The following is a 19,289-nucleotide window of genomic DNA, read 5'->3' on the forward strand; positions in this document are numbered from 1 at the left end:
ATTCATAAAAAAATTAAGTTTATGATAAGCACATTATACAAATTATTAGAATACTAAATAATCAGAATTTTATAGTCAGTGAAAAAATGTAAATATTATAATGAAATTGTTATCTGTTGTATATTTGCTAATATGCATATTTTTAATTAATTTTGAACATTCTTTTTTTAAATTTGATTCCAAATTTTCACCCTCCCTCCTACTCCTCTCCTACCTACTGAGGAGGCAAGCAAAATGACAACAATTATACTTGTGAAATCATACAAAACATATATCTGTATTAGCTATGATATGCATTTTTTGAATCTAACCAATAGGCCTGTGAAGCCTTTATTAATTTTGTGATTCGGGAGTATCAAGGATTGAGTGCTTCCCTTACTTAGGCCTGGTTCCATTTCATTGTGAGGGAAACTGCAATTAAGCATCACTATTTACTTATCAGGTGTCCTAACTTGTCTATGTTTAATTAAAAGTATATTGTACTTAGCAGAGACTGTTGGGAAGAACCATATTTCTTAACTAATGACAATCTTTTCTGTTATAAGATCTGAACAATATGTCACTCTCATTGTCCTATAAGCTCCATGAAGGGAGGCCCATATATCCCAAAGAACCCAAGTTTGTGTGTGTTTGTGTGTGTGTGTGTGTATGTATACATATAAGTATGTATATATGTGTATGGCTATAGATATAGATATTTATATACATTGAGTACTCCATAATTTCATGATTATTTGCTGATGCCTTTACAAATCTCTATCTAAATTTAGGGAGAGCCTATCACTTTTTGTGAGGATAGTTTTGTAAAGCATCGTTCCAGCTTGATGAAGCAATTTTTGGAAACTGCAGTGAACCTTCAACTTTTCAAGCAGGTAAGTGTGGACACCTTTAATTTACTTCTCTGATGTACAGTTATCACTGTGACACTTTTTCTTTATTATTTTGGAGCTATGTTTAAACCCTGCTAAGCTTGGATCTTTTCTAGGGATAACAAACCTATTTCTTTTATTGACAGATGAGATGTTCCCCCTCCCCCTCAGTTTCATAATGCTCTAGCCATTTTTTTTTTACGGACTTAAAAGTACACTCCAGTTGTGAAATATGTACGGTCTAATCTCTAAACTCTTCTCCTCCTCTACCACTACCACCACCACCACCAATTGTTCTGCTGTCATACCTGGGGGCACTGAGAAGTTAATTAACTTGCCCTGGGTCAGAGTCTAAGGCGAGATTTTTACCTAGGTCTTTTTAGTCAGCTATCAATCTACCACCCTATGTTCCTTCTCCAAGTACCCTCTGCAAATTTTATATGTTAAGAATTACTGCTATGAAAAACTTCATGTTTACTAACTTTTAATTGTTGTGATCTGCTGAGGGCAATATATTTACCCCCAGTGTAAGGCAACATACCTTACTGTATCTAAATTATATTGGGTCAGGATAGTATGACAGAGAAACTCAGTCAGTAAACATTTATTTAGTGCCTACTCGGTGTCGGGCACTTTGCTAAGCCCTGGGGATACAAAGAAAGGTAAAATGTAGTTACTGTTTTCAAGTTGCTCACATTCTAAGGGAGGATACAATGTGCTAACAACTATGTACAAACGAGCTATATGGTTAGTTGTTTTCCTTAGTTCTCAAAGAGGACCAAAATGACATCACTGTTAGAGTCAAGTTGCAGTGTGCCCAACTGTGGCTGATCAGACCAAACAAGCTTGAAATGCTTTACCACAGGTCAGGCACAAATAGTCCATGTGAACATTTGGGGTGGATTCTCTAAATTTGTGCATTCCGTGTTTCTTTTGGGCTAGTTCAATTCTGCTTTGCTCATAGAGCACAGCACTTTCTTTGATGAGGGTATGCCATGCTGGGCAATCCTATGCCAGTGTCTCCCTTGTCACACAGTCAATTCCAGAGTTCTTCAGAGAGGCCTTGAGAGTGTCCTTTTATCACTTCTGACCGTGAATGCTTGCTCTGTGTGAGTACTCTGTAAAATAGTCTTTTACGCTAGTGTATATTTGGCATTTGAACAATATGGCTAGCCCATCAGAGTTGCCCTCTCTGCAGTGGAGTTTGAATGCTTGGCAGTTTAGTTCAAGAAAGGACCTCAGTGTCTGGTACCTTATCCTGCCAGGTGATCCTCAGAATCTTCCTAAGACAATTCAAATGGAAGTGATTCAGTTTCCTGGCATGGCACTAGTGTACTGTCCAGGTTCCACAGGCATATAACAATGAGGTAGCACAATAGCTCTATAGACCTTCAGTTTGGTAGTCAGTCTAAATACCTCTTCTCTCCAACACTTTCCTTTGGAGCCTCACAAACACTGAGCTAGCTCTGATAATCGTGTGTTAACCTCATTATCAATGTGTACATCCCTGGAAAGTATACTACCAAGGTAAATGAACTTAATCCACAGTATCCATTTGCTATAACTGGTGGTTCCATGTATGGATGATGTGGTGCTGGCTGGTAGAGCAGCTGTATTTTCTTGGTGTTAATTGGTATTAATTGTTAGGCCAAAATTAGCACAAGCAGCAGAGAATGGATTCATGCTTTGTTGCATCTCTGCTTCAGAGGGTGTATTGAGAGCACAGTCATCAGTGAACAAAAAAATCATGCACCAACTCTCCCTCCCCTTTAGTTTTGGCTTGTAGCCTTATCAAGTTAAATAATTTACCATCAGGGCAGTAGCTGACCTTGATGTCATGTTCATCCTCACCGAAGGAATCTAACAGCATTACTGAAAACATCCTGCTGAAAAATGGGAGCAAGCACATAGCCTTAGCCATTGGTGACTGGGAAAGCTCAAGAGCACCATCCGTTATCCAGAACCTGGGCAAGCATGCCATCATGAAATTGATATACAATACTGATGAACTTCTCCAGGCAACCAGATTTTGACATATTCATTATCAAAGGCCAGATCAGCAAACGTTGTGTACAGACCTCTCTATTCTGCTCCTGGCATTTCTTCTGGAGTTGTTGAGGAACAAACACCATATTGACCATTCCTCGGCCCTTTCTGAAGCCACACTGGCTCTCAGGTAGATGACCATCTTCCATTTGAAGGATCAGCCTATTAAGGAACACCCTGGCAAGAATCTTGCCAGCAATGATTAAGAGAGAAATCTCCCTCCCCCACTTCACTCCTGTGATTGTCATAGGACAATCTATTTCCTTTACCTTTATAGAGATGAACAATGAAGGAGACCTTAAACTCCTGGGGGATAATCTCCTCCTGCCATATAACCTAGCAAATTCCATGAGCAATGGACCCCCCAAACATCTAAATCTCAACTGGAATAGAATCAATACCAGGTGCTTTGCCACAGGAGAGGAGCTTAATGGAATTCAGAACCTTTTCTTCAATTGGAAACTTGGCTAGAGAGGGATTGACTTCAACCTGGGGTTAACAGTCAGTGACTTCAGCATTGCTTTTGATGGTCTATTGAGAACACTATGGAAGTGTTCAGCCCATCTCTTCAGGATCATGTCCTTAGCACCAATCAACCTGCCTCCATTAGCACTGAGTAGTTGAGATGCACTAGAGGTCTTTGGCCCATAAATAGCCTTCAGGGCATCATAAAAGCACTTTGGATTGTTACTATCTGCATAAAACTAAATTTCATCTGCCTTCTTACTGTGCCTAGAATCCTGCATCTCTCTAAGCTTCACTTGTACTTTACTTTTGATGGAGTTAAATGCTACCTTCTTAGAGATGGGTGTGCTATCCCAGTGGTGAAACCTGTGGAATTCTTGCTTTTCATTTAGCATCTTCTGAATTTCCCCATCATTTTTGTCAAACCAGTCTTGATGTTTGAGAGTGTTCTGACCTAGATGAGTAAGTGCAGTGCTATATACCATCTCTGTAAGCTGCCCGCTCCTTTTCTGCTCCACTGTTGCCAAATATGTGTTGGTTCAGCTTTTCTTCCAAGTTAGCAACAAGTCATTCAACTAAGAGAAGTGCTCTAATCTGTTGACATTAAGTCTTCTGTTAGTCATCCTGCCTTGGGGCCACTGCTTTTGTTGAATGTGAATATTTAGCTTGGAGAGGATAAGTCTGTGATCAATCCAGCACTCTGTACCACACATCACCTTTGTCACTCTCACATCCTGACTCCTTTCCTTACAATAACATAGCATATTAAGTGCCAATGTTTGTTATGAGGGTGCATCCACGAAGTTTTATTGCATTTAGGTAAACAGAGACAGTGTTTGGTGATAAGAACATCATGAAAAGCACAAGGCTTCAGTAGTAAGTGACCCTTGCTGGAGGAACTCCATTCCTCCCAAGAACTCCCTGCCATGTTTGGTAGTGTGTCCCCACTCTTGCATTAAAGTCACTCAGAGTCATGAGTCTGACCTCTTTTGGCATATTGATTTTGAGGATCTCCAGATCTTTACAAAATTTTTCTTTGATCTTATCAGGGTTTGTCATGGTGGGAGCACAGGCACTAATGATGGTTGCATGGTGCTTTCCTGCAAATGGCAATCACATTATCATGAGGCTGTCTTTCACTTCTTTGGTAGGCATATAAGCTTGTTGACTAGAGTAGTTTTGATTGCAAAACCTAATCCAGTTCTATGACACTCCCCTTCACTGCAGCCACACTAGAAAAACATGTTTTTGCTCCTACTTAGTAAGCTGGCCTTTATTTGCCAGCCTTGTTTCACTCAGGGCTGCTATTTGTATGTAATATCTGCTGAATTCTCTTGAAGCAAGAACTGTCCATCTTTCAGGTCTACTGGATTTTATGTTGTCTGCAAGTGGCATACGTTTCATGTACTGATGGTAAGGGGAATCATCTTTGCAGAAATTTTTGTGCTTTTTTTTTTTGTTTCAACCACAGAATGTAGGACTCCCTGTCTGCCATGGTAAACAAGCCTGGGTTGGGTAAGCAGACAGTTTTTAGGGCACCTTTTCTAGCCCCTTCCTGACACTAGGAGGTGAGCAGTATGGTCCTTAAAAGGCTGCTCAGACACCCAGGGGGCTGCTAAATCCCAGTGCTGCTTCCAGTGAGAAAATGACCCTATGGCCTGGGCCGCCTTTGTGCAGGGTTTTGACTACAGCTACCAGTATATCCACAACAGCTACTTCATCACTTGCCTGTCACACAGGACTTTTGAGATAGGTAAAAATGGTAAAATGGTATAGGTGATGTCCTTTGATTCATGCACAAATTGGATTTAAATGAGGTAAAGTTATATGAAGTTGTTGGTCTTACTCTTTCTTCCAGAGTCATTATAGTTCAATGGCAGTTCAAAGTCAAGGTAGTTGGTGATGGCTTGAGATATAGAAGATGATTTTTGTGTCTATGATGTCTAACCAAATGCTCAAGTCCTCCACTCGTCTGCTTCAGCTGCCTTCATGGCTTTTGGAACAAATTGTTCTTATCCACCCATTCTACCAGGAGAAGTCTTCACATGCTTGGGGAAGATACCTTCCTACTTCACCAAAGGGTTTGAGACCTCTCAGTTACCCTAAGCCTGGTTTAGCCTATCTGCCAAAACAGTTTCCTAGAGTGTGGCCGCTGCACATGCTACAGCTTCTTGGAGCCACAGGTGAGAGTTAGTGGATCAGGTAGACACCAAAAGTGGAGAGCAACCCTGAAAAGGGCTCAGCAGCCCTCACACCAGGGGTGCTAGTGTTCCCTAAACACACCTATACCCCAATAAGTAAATAATAGATAAATTGAATATACTCAACAGAGTGAAGGGTACTAAATGATTCTTCTTTCCAGTTCTAAATTTCTATAATTCTGTAAATAAAATCTTTGATGTAATCAAGTCCCACTTCTAACTATTGACTTTTAAAAATCACTGAAACTTTTTATTGAAAAGTAAAAAAAACTTTATGAAGGGGTTTCATGTCATGAGGATATGGTAAACTCACTAATAATTAAGCAAATCAACAGAGAAAGAAAATGAGCACAATTTAGATGGATGGTAGTTTATTTAGATAGATTATTTTCATAATAGTAATAATAGATTTACATAGAATCCCAAGAATAGTTCTTTAGATCCATAAATTCTGGAATATGATGCATTTTGTAAGATGCTGTCCTTTTCTGAACTTTGCCCTGTTAGTATAACAGAAAAGAATAATAGCTGTGCATATTTGTTGATTTAAAAGTACAGAATGTCCATGTCAAATTTAATTTCTTTTTCTCATTAGATTGCAGTGCTTAGCACAGTGGCTGGCACATTTTTGTTGTTGAGTCATTTTTCAGTCATACCTGACTCTTTGCTACCTAGCAAGTGCTTAATACTGCTTACTAATTGACTGACAAATTACATAAAGACAAGTATTCTTAGTATTTACTATTTATCTTCAAGTACCAAAAAGAAAAGGAGCAGTGGATAGAGTATTGAACCGGGAGTCACGAAGATTCTTCTTTTTGAGTTCAAATCTGGCCTCTGGGCAACTAGCTTAACCCCATTTGCCTCAGTTTCCTCCTCTGTAAAATGAGCTGGAATTCCAATATCTTTCCCAAGAAAATCCCCAAAATCGGCTCATGAAGAGTCAGACGTAACTGAACGACAGCCAAATATAAAAGATGCGACATGGGTAAAATGGATGAGAGAGCCAACTCTGAAGTAACAAAGACCTGAGCTCCTTTTTAACAATCTCTTTGAATATATCACTTAAAATCTCAATGCCCCAACAAAGTTCTCTACCAGTCAGTCAATTGGCAAGCCTTTATAAGTATTTAATATGTGTTGTGCTCTGTGCCAAGTTTGGGGGATACAAGAGGAAAAAAAAGAAAACAATTCTGCCTCAGGCCGCCTACATTCTCATAAGAGAGAGAGAGGACATGTATATAAATAGGCATATAGAAGATACATAGGTAGATACAAAGTACTTAGAGAAGAAGGCACTAGTAGCTGGGTGAGGGGTAGCAAGAATAGGAACAGTCTTTAGAAGGTAGCATTTGAATTGAGTCTTGAAGGAAGCCATGAATTCTAAGAGATTCAAGTAAAGAGGGGAAGCATTAAAGGCATGGAATGTCATGTCTGAGGAATGGCAACTAGGATAGTGTAGTTGGACTGTTGAAATGTGGAAGAGGAAAGCATAAGAAGATTAGAAAGATAGATAGAGGCTAGGTTGTGAAGAACTTTCAGTGCCAATTAAAGAAGTTTATATTTTTTTCCAAGAAGTAATTAGGAAGTTTGTCGAGTATGCGTTTTGGAATTGGGGGTGTTATAGTCAGTCCTATGCTTTAGGGCAATCCTTTTGGCAGCTGTGCAGAGGATGAACTGTAGTAAGAACAGAATTGAGCCAGGGAGATGATTTAGAAGGTTCTTGCTGTAGTCCAGGAAAAACATGATAAGGGCTTTTTAGAGTATGCTTTTGTGAGTAAAGTAGGGAATGTATATGAGAAATGTTATGGAAATAGAAATAACAAGATTTGGCAAGTGAGGAGTTGAGGTTAACACCCAGGTTGTATTTGGGTGATTTGGAAAGATGGTGGCATCCTGCAGAGAATTAGTGAAATCCGAAAGGAGAGGCAGATAAAGAGTTTTGTTTGGATGTGTTGAATTTGAGATGCCTGTGGCATATTCAGTTCAAAATATCTAATAATGATATAGAACTGGAGCTTAGGAGACAGACCAGTATATAGACCTGGAAATTAACTGAAGAGAGATAGTAATTGAACATTTAGGAGTAAAGGATATCCCCAAACAGTGGAGGTATAGAGAGGAAAAGATAAGATAGCCTAGGATAGAGCCTTGGGATATGCCCAGAGTTACTGGACATGAAATAGATGAAGTTTCATCAAAAGAGACCAAGAAGAAGAAAGTATCAGACAGGTAGAAGGAACAACAAAAGCAGCATCACACAGGCCCAGAGAAGATAGTCAGTCTAGGAGAGAAGTTGGTTAACAGTGTCAAAGGTTACAGAAAGGTCAAAAATATTCAGGATTTGGAAAAGACCATTTAGTTTAAAAATTAAGATATCATTGGGGAGTCATGTGACCCATAAGCTGGAAGTGTAGACATTTTCTCCAGTCTTAACTAACTTGAAAATAACCTAAAACAAGACTTGAGCCAGAAGTAGAGCAATTTCCAGTCTCCATAATCAAAGATGCCAGGAAGCCTAACTATTTAACAGCCTTATAAATTATCAGGCAAGAACACTAATCCCCTATACTCTCACTCATCACTCTCTACCTAAACCTTCATGCTGTAGAAAGACCCATACAACCTGAATCTGGGATGAATTCAGCAGTTTTCGATGACACTGCTATAGTCTCTGACAGCACTCGCTCTCCCTTATCTCAACCCACCATTCTGTGGCAAAAAGCAGCAGACTGCAACTCTGCCTACCCACTTGCAAAGGAGACTATGGTATAAGATGGTAGAAGCACATTCTGCCTGGGGAAATGGTACTAACCACAGAACTAAGCATCAGAAGGAATTCAGATAGTGTATACATGGCATTGCATTAGACCTAAAGAAAAAGAGGCTAGCATGTAGGTGGTACAAGTCCTGTCTCCCCAAAATTCACTTGGGACAGAGACTGCACCTTGGCAAAAGTAAATCCTCCAGCTCAAGAGAAGCCTGAGACCATTTTGAGGCCTAGTCAGTCAGTAAACATTTATTAAGTGTGCAGTTAAAGATATCACTGAGGTTTTGAGTCTGAGGGACTGAGAAGTTGGGGCAGGGAGTAGTGTGTAGGTTCAGGAAGAGAAATAGTGCTTGGTTTTTGAGATGATGAGTTTAAGATGCCTACCGGACATCCAGTTTCAGATGTCTGAAAGGTAGTTGGAGAAATGAGATTGGAAGCCAGCAGAAAGGTTGGGGCAGGATAGGTTGACTTAAGATTCATCAGCATAAAGACAATAATTTTAATAGAATTTTGTTTTTCCCAATTACATGTAAAGATAGTTTTCAACATTCATTTTTTACAAGATTTTGAGTCCCAATTTTTCTCCACCCCCCCTACCATGCCCCAAGACAGCAAGCAACCTGATGTAGGTTGTACATGTACAGTTATATTTCCACATTAGTCATGTTGTAAAAGAAGAAACAAAACAAAAGGGAAAAACTACGAAGGAAAAAAAGCAAAAAAAAAAAGTGAAAATAGTATGCTTTTGTCTTCATTCAATAATTCCTTCTCTGGATATGGATAGCATTTTCCATCCTGAGTCTTTTGGAATTGTCTTGGATCATTGTAGTGCTGAGAAGAGCTAAGTCTATCACAGTTGATCATCACAGAGTGTTGCTGTTACTATGTACAGTGTTCTTCTGATTCTGCTCACTTCACTTTACATCAGTTCATGTAAGTCTTTCCAGGTTTTTCTGAAGTCCACCTGCTAATCATTTCTTACAGCACAATTGTATTCCATTACATTCATATACCACAACTTGCCCAGCCATTCCCCAGTTCATGGGCATTCCCTCAATTTCTATTTCTTTGCCACTACGATAAAAGCTGTTATAAATATTTTTGTACATATAGGTACTTTTTCCTTTTTTATGATCTCTTTGGGATATAGACCTAGTAGTGGTGTCACTTAATCAAAGGGAATGCACAGTTTGGTTGCGCTTTGGGCAGCATTCCAAATTGCTGTCTAGAATGGCTGGATCAGTTCACACCTCCACCGACAATTAGTATCCCAGTTTCCTGCAAATCCAACATTTTTCATTTTCCTTTTCTGTCATATTAGCCAATCTGATAGGTGTGAGGTGGTACCTCAGAGTTGTTTTAATTTGCATTTCTCTAATCAATAGTGATTTAGAGAATTTCTTTTCATATGATTATAGATAGCTTTAATTTCTTTATCTGAAAACTGCCTTTTCATATCCTTTGACCATTTAAAAGATAGTAATAAAATCCATGGGAACTGATAAGATCACCAAGTGAAGCAGTTTTGAAGGAGAAGAAGAGAGGGCCCAGGGCAGATATCTAACTATGGTTAGATAGTATGATATAGGTAAGGATCCAGCAAAAGAGACTGAGAAGGATTGGTAGAAGGAGAACCAGGAGAGAATGGTGTTCCAAAAACCTAAAGAAAAAAATATTGTCAAGGAGGTGGGTGATCACCAGTGTCAAAGCCTACAGAGAGGTCAAGAAGAATGAGGATTGAGAAAAGGCCATTCAGTTTGACAATTAAGAGATCACTGGTAACTTTGGAGAGAGGATTTTTGGTGGAATAATAAAGTCAGAGTCTGGATTCTAAGGGGTTGAGAAGAGAGTAAGTGAAAGATATAGTTATATATAGTTTAGGAAAATATAGGTAACATATAGGTAGGAAGAAAGAAAGTGGAGGTCTCAATTTTAGATGGGCTTTTCAAGGAGTTTAGCTACAAAGGGCAGAAGAGATAGCATGACAATTAGCAGGGATGGAAGAATCAAGTGAAATTTTTCTTAGGATGAGAGAGAGATGGGCATATTTGTAGGCAGTAGGGAATAAGCCAGTAAGTAAATAGGGAGAGATTCAAGATAAATGATAGAGTAGGGATTAAAGAGGGATTAAAATCTGTTGGAGGAAATAAGATGGAATGAGACTGACAGTGAAGTAGAGGGGTAGAAGGCATGTAAGTGATAAGAGAAGAGGGAGTTCACAGTGAATTGGCTACCAGTTTTTCTCTAAAATAAGAGGGAAGGTTTTCAGGGGAGAAGGGAAATGAAAAGTTTTGTTAGAGCCTCTGTAGAGATTGAGATTGTCAGTGATAAGAGAGGAGTAGAAGGATTACCTAGCAGCAATGAGGGCCCACTTGAGATTGTATAACATAAATTTTTATGGACCAAGTCAGAGTGGTTGCATGAATATCTCTATCTTCATTCAGCAATATGTATGTAGGAACAAAGACAGTAGATGATGAAAAGCATTCAAGGCTGAGGTATGGCAGGATGATAAGAGGGTCAAGGACTCAAGAGAAGAGAAAAGTATTGAGTCAAACTGGTTCACCAGGGGGTCAAGATGGAGAAAAGAGAAGAGAGAGTGGTTAGGGCAAGGGAGATGGCCTAGGGAATAACTGAGAGGTAGAAGGATTGGTGGTCAAAATGTGGACAAATGTGTTTCGTAAGGGAAGGCAGAGGGAGAAGTGGAAAGCCAATAGATCATTGTCAGATAAGGGAATTTTGGATTCCTTGAACATGGAGGTGGTACACTTGTGGGCGATGGATGACAGATCAAGGGTATGACCATCTTTGTTTGGGGTTAAGATGAGGTGAAGGAATAGGGTCATAGGAAGTGTATAGGTTGAGGAACTGTTGGTTAAGGTGTTTGAGGAGGAGTCAGTATGTATTTTGAAGTCCCCAAGTATAAGAACAGGAGTTAGAGAGGAGAGAGAATTTGTGAGGTTCCTATTACACCTGTCCTATGAGGTAAAAGGAACAGGAAAGTCAACGGGCATTTCCAGGATTTCCATTGCCTACTGCACAAGTTTGACTTCGATCTTCTGCTGTGTAGTACACTGTCTAATCTCTAGACTGGAAAGGAAGTAATGAAATAGGGCATCCCATCTGACCAGGTACTGAACTCATTGAGGAAAGAAGGGGAATGACCTTGAGGTTAAGAGACAACAACTACCAGGATTTTGATTGGGTGATGGATATGAATTGTATGAACCTCACAAGGAAAAGAGAAAGGTTACAGAATGTTGGAAGGGAGAGAACTTGAAAGTAGCATTGGAGAGCAAAGAATATTACAGTTCTTGTGCCTCAAGAAGTGAAGTGAGGTCAATTAGTGAAGGTACAGCTAGTCCTGGAAAGGGTGGCTAGGGCAGCTGTGTCAAAGTTGAGGTGAGCCAGCTTCAGTGATTATTAGAAGATAGAAGGAGTGGGAGAGGAAAAGATTTAGGATGAAAGGAAGTTTGTTAACTATGAAACAGGTATTCTAGAGGGCACAGCGAGAGGGGTTGGTGGGTTAGAACTTTGGGGTGGGAGGGTTGAGGAGCATGGGAACAAAGAGTTGGGTGATGAAGAATGAGGAATGGGGTTTGGATGATGAACTGCAGGGGTTCAGAATGTGAGATGTATAGGGTATGACCAGGTGTGAGAATGTTGATAATTGAGTGAAAAGTGACATTCCTCTTCTGAGAGGAGGCTGGAGATCAAGCAGGGGACAAGTGCAGCATGAGATGGAAGGCATGTGGTCAGATAGGATGCCCTATTTCATTACTTCCTTTCCAATCTAGAGATTAGACTGTGTACTACACAGCAGAAGATCCAAGTCAAACTTACGCTGTAGGCAATGGAAATCCTGGAAATGCCCGTTGACTTTCCTGTTCCTTTTGCCTCATAGGACAGGTGTAATAGGAAACAGAAGATCTGAGATCAAAAGAAAGGTTGCTTCTCTTTCCATAGCAGCTTCTCTACATCATGAGTGGGAGATCAGACTGGCAGCAGGGGGTAGAAATTGCTTTCAACAGAGAGAAATTAAGTTGCTGGTCCCTAGGAGGCTTCTCTCAGAGAATAGCAGAAGCAGGACATGAAAGGGGCATGGTTAGAGGGAGGTCTCACTCCTTTCCTCGTCCGAGGTTGGCAATCTTGCTGTAGTTCAATCTTTGGGGGAATGTGACATCAAATCAGAAGTCAGCAAGCGAGCAGTAGGAGAATTTAAGAAGGCTATGACTACCAAAAATCTTAGAAGAAAGAAAAATCACCTAAAAACTTAGACTGCAGGCACTATTAAAACAGCAGAGAAGATGGTTAACACAACATCTAAATGACTTCAAACATATCTAAAATTTCAAGACAAAGGAAATTTAATCAATTTCTGAAGGAACTATTGGAGAATTTTCCTGAGTGGTTCAAAAGAGAAATCAGAATTCTGAATGAAGTGAAGAGAGAACAAAACACAGGGTTTATGGCCAGGATAGCAGAAGAAATTAGGAAAATAGAAAAACTTGAATCTACAGTGACAAGTCTGTAAAAAAGGGAGAGAACAACTGATTTTGAATACAGATATACTGAACCAAAGGACAATCTGAAAGAAAAGAAGCAAAAATTTCTAGAAGAGAAGCAAAAGGCCAAAATGTTAAATGCACCCAAGATGTCTATATAAGCAAAACAACAATAATAAATCACTTATATAGTGCTATAAGGTTTGCAAAGAGCCTTATCAATATCTCATTTTATCCTCACAACTGTGATTGATACGTACTATGATAATACCATTCTATAGATGAGGAAAGTAAGGCATACAGAGATTAAGTGATTTACCCAGGATCATATAACCAGTAAGTGTCTGTGGCAAGATTCAACCTCAAATGTTCCTGATTCCAGGTCCAGTGCTCTATCTACTGTTCCACCTAGCTGATCTGAGATCAAAACACATTGGTCTCATAGACAGGATAGGTAGAGATAGATAACTTTAAAGTCATAGGTCTTCCAGAAAAAAAAAGTGACAGGTCAAATATCTGAACACTATAATGTATGAAAATAATATAAGAACCTTGCTTATAACTTTGGAATGCAGAAAACAAAAGCATCAACCAAAATTATCCAGAGGTCATGACTGTCAAGAAAAACAAAACAAAAAACCTACATGTCAAACTCCAGGACACACAGAAGTGAATTTTCACATTCTAATAACAAACAACAAATTATTCAAGGCACCAGGAAAAAGATCTTCAAATAATAAGGAAAGGAAATTCAAGTAGACACAATTCTTCTACACTCACCAGCAATTCTAGAAGAGAATGGAATGATATATTCCAGAAAGCAACAAAACTCGAGATGCTCTCCTAATTAATCTACTCTGCAAACCTGAACTTAATCATTAATGAATAAAAGTAGACATTCCTACAAAAAGCAAAAAGACCAGCTGTTGAGTAGATTATTTGATTTGCAAACACCCCAAATAGCAAAAATAAAAAAGGTAAGTAAATACAACTACTAACTAAACATAAGTGATCATATAAATTACCTTGTATCTAGAGACTATTCAAAGCAAAACAAAACAAAACAAAAAAACAAAACAAAAACCCAGCAATTAAAAAGATAAAGAAACCTTTATGATTAAAATAAATAAAAAAGCAACAGAAGAACAATTAAGATTATTCTGTCTAAAATACACAATAGGATAAAGATAAAAAGGGAATTTGAAAAAATAGGAGAAGGAATGGTTGAGGAATAAACTCAGTGCACTAAATCTTATAACCTCCCTGAAGGTAAATCAATGTATTTTGTTAGACCAACCTGCAGAATGGGAGGGTACAAAAAAGGGTGAAAGGAAATAGATGGGAAGGTGTAATTTACTCTAATCAACTCAGTGGTAAATAACAGGGAAAATAACTTCTGCAGCTTCTCAGAAAGAAGAGGGGCTACAGGATAGTAGATAGCAGAGAGACAAAAGGGAGAAATTAAAAGAGGGTGAAGCAAAAAAAAGGGAGATATTCATTCAATAGTCTGAAGTCCCTCAGTAGAGGGAGAGATGTAGTACACAATCAGAAATGGAAACCTTAAATCAATTCTAACCTGCAGGGATTTGCTATTCAAGGAGACCTTGAATAGGTCTTCACTGAACTCTCTTCATGATAATTGTTATATGTAGCACTTTAAACTATTGATACTGTATTTGGAGCAGAGGTTTTTAGCCTACTCAGAGCTACCTATCAAACACAAAGAGCAAGATAACAGTGTGCACATTAATAAAATGTTTTTGATGATTTGGAGGTTCTGCTCTTCTCTGCTCATTTCATCACAAATGCCTCTGGCCTTATAAATCCACATGTATTTCTTGTCAGTCAGCTTAGTTGATATCACAAAATGTTTCTGTAATATGAATCACTGCATTTTGCTACCTGAGATACCCACTGAGATGCTATCATTTTTCTCATTATACATATGACTGTTCAATTCAATAAACATTTATTGAGTATTAACAAAAAGATTCAAAGATGCTTTAGTTTAATTCTCTTTGGAGAAAAACAATCTTGGTACATTTCACAGAAGAAAAAGCTATTCTGATTCGGTTCAATTAAGAAATAAAATGGAAACATCTTTCACTGTAAATATTCGGTACTGAGTATTTGAACATACAAGATTAGCAAAATGCTATCAAAATAGAGCCTCAATATGACATTTGAAATCTGTAAAACAAGAGATAAGAATATAAATTCTATATAAGTTATGAAATTTTAAAAAACACCTGAAAGAAAACATAAGGACAGGTGAAAATTAGGAAAGATTAAGTAACAACTAAGTTTTCCATCGCACTGACTTACTATACAGTAATACCAGTGAGTAGCACCTGAAATGCTAAATCACAGTCTGACTGATGACCTTGAACTTCTGCATTTGATTTACAAGTCTCTGGTGTCTGACTAGTTTCATCTTGCAAAGGAATGGCTTTGTTATCAGCTGTATTAGTGCAGTCAGAAGAGGAATGTGAACTTAGGGCTGAAATAATTTGAAGGCTACTATCTTCTAAGCCATTCTCAAGATGGCTCCTCTCGTCAGCATCTTCTAGCTACTGAACTGAAGTTAAATACTGCTTGAGAAGACTAGTACTCTGTTCAAAGATAATGTTCAAGGTTCTCCTGGAGAAGAAATGGCAAACCACTCCATTATCTTTGCCAAGAAAACCTCAAATGGGGTCATGAAGAGTTGGGCATGACTGACCAATTCTTTTCTTTTTCTTTTAACACAATACTTTATATTTTATTTAGCATCTTTATTCCAAGTACCTTATATGGGATTACCATCACTTCCAATTTCCAAACCAAGATATTGAAGACAGAAAATTTGTAAGCAATTCAGTGACTGTCAAATAATAAATTCGCTAAACCAGGGAAAATTCGAAAGTATTAACAGAGTCTTCAAATTCCTAGAGATTATTCCCTTACTAGGAAATAAAATAAATGAACATTCTCACTTCCTCTCTCTCTCTCTTTCTTTCTCGCTTTCTCTCTCTCTCTCTCCCACATACATGGCAACAGAGAACATATCAGATATCACAATTTTGGCTGACACTTTTATTAACCATGGAACTTCGGTCACAAAATAGTCCTAATTAATCAACAAGGCCTCCATGGGAAAAAAGAAAAAGAATATGTAACACATCAAAAGGAATACCTGATGTGGAAATTAATGCAATTAATCCATTTATATAACTAAAGTAGACTATTTCTATACATAACAAATCAGAAAAGTGACAAAATTCCTGAAAATCCTAGCTACCTATTACTAATTGTTATGGATTTATATAGAATTCTGAGGGGTCTCATTGACAATTCTTAATTCTGCCTGATGTAATGATACTCAAGACTCATTTTGCTATTAATACCTATATACAATACCTACTTCATTAAAGTCTATGGCCAGACCATCAGGGAGAGTTATGACTTGAATTCACATATCAATAACATTCATAGATCCAGAAGATTCTGGAGAACATGCCATAGGGCAGCACAGGCCACAGCACAGGAATCCAAAGGGAGGCTTATTAGTGAATGGATCAACTTCTTGATGATGGTCCTCGGGCATTCGTACACTACATTCATGTCTTGGTCAAAGTAGTGTCATTTCAGTTGTAGGGCTATATGATTACAGATGTATCCTTCAAGTGGATGGGGGAAGTTCTGCTCTTTATTCAGGGGGCTCAGGGTCATCTTTTCCACCCAGATGAGCTGTGAAGTGGACTCAGTGATGCAGGCCAGCACTCTGCACACAGCTAGGTGGCATCCTCGGGCTGGCGGATGGACCCTCTGGTGTTCTGCCTTTGCCACCATACCTTTCTCTGGGACCTGCCTGCCCGGGCCTGTGGACACATGGCAGGGGAAAAGCTGGCCTTCCTCCCTGTCCCTCTGCTGCTGCAAGAGCCACAAAGTCTGCAGGTCCACCCTCTGGTGATTGATAGAGGCCAGGAGGTACAAGGTACTTTCCATGGCTGCCCCCGTTTTTCTCTGCCCTGTTCCTCATGTAGGTGGGGAATAAGGGGAGAAAGTAATTAAGGTCATTTTCTACCCTTTTCTACCTCTGAGAAAGTATTGTGCCTCTTTGTGCCTTGGGAGTAGGGAAATCAGAACTTTTGAAGGCAACTGGCATCCAGAAGTGTGGAAGGGCATGGACTCAGAAATGAAATTCCATGGCAAATGAGAAAGAAAATTATCATAGCAAGGACAGGGGTAGAATTGGAACTCACAATCTGAGACAGGAGAGTTTCTACTATAGGGCAATACCTCAGGAATTTATAGTTCTAAGAAGAAGGTGCACAGAGAAAAGGGGGCGGGGGAAGGCAAGCTAGAATGTTTCATACAAATTGTTAAGAAGGGGGAATTCAAACTTAGTCATTTAAAGGGTTTAATTTCCTGACCCAAAGACACTAAAGAAGAAATAAGTATAAAAGCCACAAATCAAAAAATGAAAGTTTAGAATAAACAGAAAGGGAAGATAATTAGTGAAAAGAATAAGGTAAAAACTTTTTTTTTTGGAAAAAAAAGTAGAAGAGGGAAGATTTGTAATAAGGTAATTGAAAGGGAGAAAAGAGAGCAAGAATAAGACAACTAAATAAAAGTAAGAAAGAAAATGGAACCAGTAAGCTTCCAAAATTCTGGAAAGGGAAGGTGTAAAAAATGTGAGGGGAGCTTTTGAGTGTGAGGGGAGGAGAGATTGTGAGAATAGAACTGAGGGGTAGATTAAGTAGAAATAATTCTGGAAACAAAATACTGTCTAAAAGAGGAAGAGGAACCCTTCCCCCCCAAAAAAAAAATCCTAATTCAGAACACTTATAACATTCAAGGTCTTGGTTATGTGTTTAGGGTGAAACTTTCTCTGGAAGTGATAATACTTGCCAGAGAAATGTATTTGTGTTCTTGGATTTGGTAAATGTGGAAAAGAGAATATTGTAGTATAGTTAAAAGAACATTGAATTAAGAGTTGTTTCCAAAATTTTTTTTTACCTTATTCTTTTCACTAATTATCTTCTATTTCTGTTTATTCTAAACTTTCATTTTTTGATTTGTGGATTTTATACTTTGTTATTTTTCTTTAATTGTGAAATTTCCTTCTTAATTGTTGATACCAAAAAGTTAATTTTCTTCTCCCTCTTAAAAATTGACTGTCTATTGGGTTATTTTTTTTAAAGAAAGACAATTTTTATCATTTTGATGAGGTTTTTTTCTTTCGATTCTGTTAATTTCTTCTTTTTTTTTTAAGAATTCCTAGTCTGGTGCTTAGTTGAGATTTTTTGTTGCTTTTTTAGTTGCGTACTCAATTCATGGATCACCTCTTTATCTTTTGTTGATGAAAGTATTTAGATATAAATTACAGACTGCTTTAATGGTGTCATAAACATTTTATATTACTTCATTGTCATTTTCTTTAATGAAATTTTAGTTGTTTCTCTGAATTGTTCATTTAAGCACCAATTCTTTATGCTTAATTTATTTATTCTCCAATTTAGTCTCCAATTAATTTGAATCCTTTCTTAAAATGCCTTTCTTTGCAAATATTTTTATTGTACTGTGGCCAGTTAAGGAAATGTTTAGTATTTCTGCTTTCCTAGTTTATCACCATTGCATATGATACTTACTTGAGGTTTTAGTTAGATGCTTTTTATGATATTAAAAAAATGTCCCTCTTTGCCTATACTTTATAGAGTTTTTAGCATAAAAAAGTGTTGTACTTTGTCAAAAGCTTTTTCTATGTCTATTGAGATGATCTTGTGTTTTTGAATGTTTTGATTTTAAATAGGTTAGCTATATTGATTGTTTTCCTAATGTTGAACCATCTTTACATTCCTGTTGTAAAACTCACTTGATCGTAATGAATGATTTCTTGGATAAATTGCTGCAATTTGTGTGATAGCATTTTAAAAAAAATTTTGAACCAGTGATCATTACTGATATTGGCCTATAGTATCTTTCCCTGATTTAGTTATTAGACTATATGTGTCTCATTAGAGGATTCTGTTAGGGTTCTTTCTTTCTCAGTTTTTGAGAATAACTTCTGAAATATAGGTACTAACTGTTCTTTAAAAGTTTGATAGATTTCTCCTGTGAATCCATCAGATCCAGGAGTTTTTTCCTTTGGATAGTTCCTTTTCAGCTAGATGTATTTCCTTTTCTGAGATCAGATTGTTTAAGATCTCTGTCTGGTGTTCTGATAGTTTGGATAGTTAGTATTTTTGAAAGCATTCTATTTCTTTTGTAGTCAGGGTTTTTTTGGCATAATAAAATAAAAAAAATAGAAATAAAAAATTTAATTGTTTCCCTTTGAAAACAAAGGATGAACAACAATGATTTTGGCATGTAATTGTGCATGTTATTTTCTGATTATTCTTTTTATTTCTTCTGGTTTTATTGTTATTTCACCTTGCTCATTTGCCAGTTT

At 37.9% G+C, this 19,289-nt stretch overlaps 1 protein-coding gene and 1 pseudogene across 4 annotated transcripts in view; one reads left to right on the forward strand and one right to left on the reverse strand.

Moving 5' to 3' along the window:
- Positions 1-19,289, forward strand: part of DENND1B (DENN domain containing 1B) — a 390,124-nt gene that overhangs the window by 281,291 nt on the left and 89,544 nt on the right. For all 4 annotated transcript variants that reach the window (XM_027843462.1, XM_027843459.1, XM_027843461.1 and 1 more), the window contains one exon: positions 771-872. In XM_027843462.1, the coding sequence (XP_027699263.1) occupies positions 771-872 (102 nt within the window). The remainder of the gene's footprint in view (positions 1-770; positions 873-19,289) is intronic.
- LOC114029112 lies at positions 16,325-16,843 on the reverse strand (annotated as a pseudogene).

The sequence above is a fragment of the Vombatus ursinus genome, unplaced genomic scaffold, assembly GCF_900497805.2.
Source record: "Vombatus ursinus unplaced genomic scaffold, bare-nosed wombat genome assembly UNPS02014909.1, whole genome shotgun sequence".
NCBI classification, from domain to species: Eukaryota; Metazoa; Chordata; class Mammalia; order Diprotodontia; family Vombatidae; genus Vombatus; species Vombatus ursinus.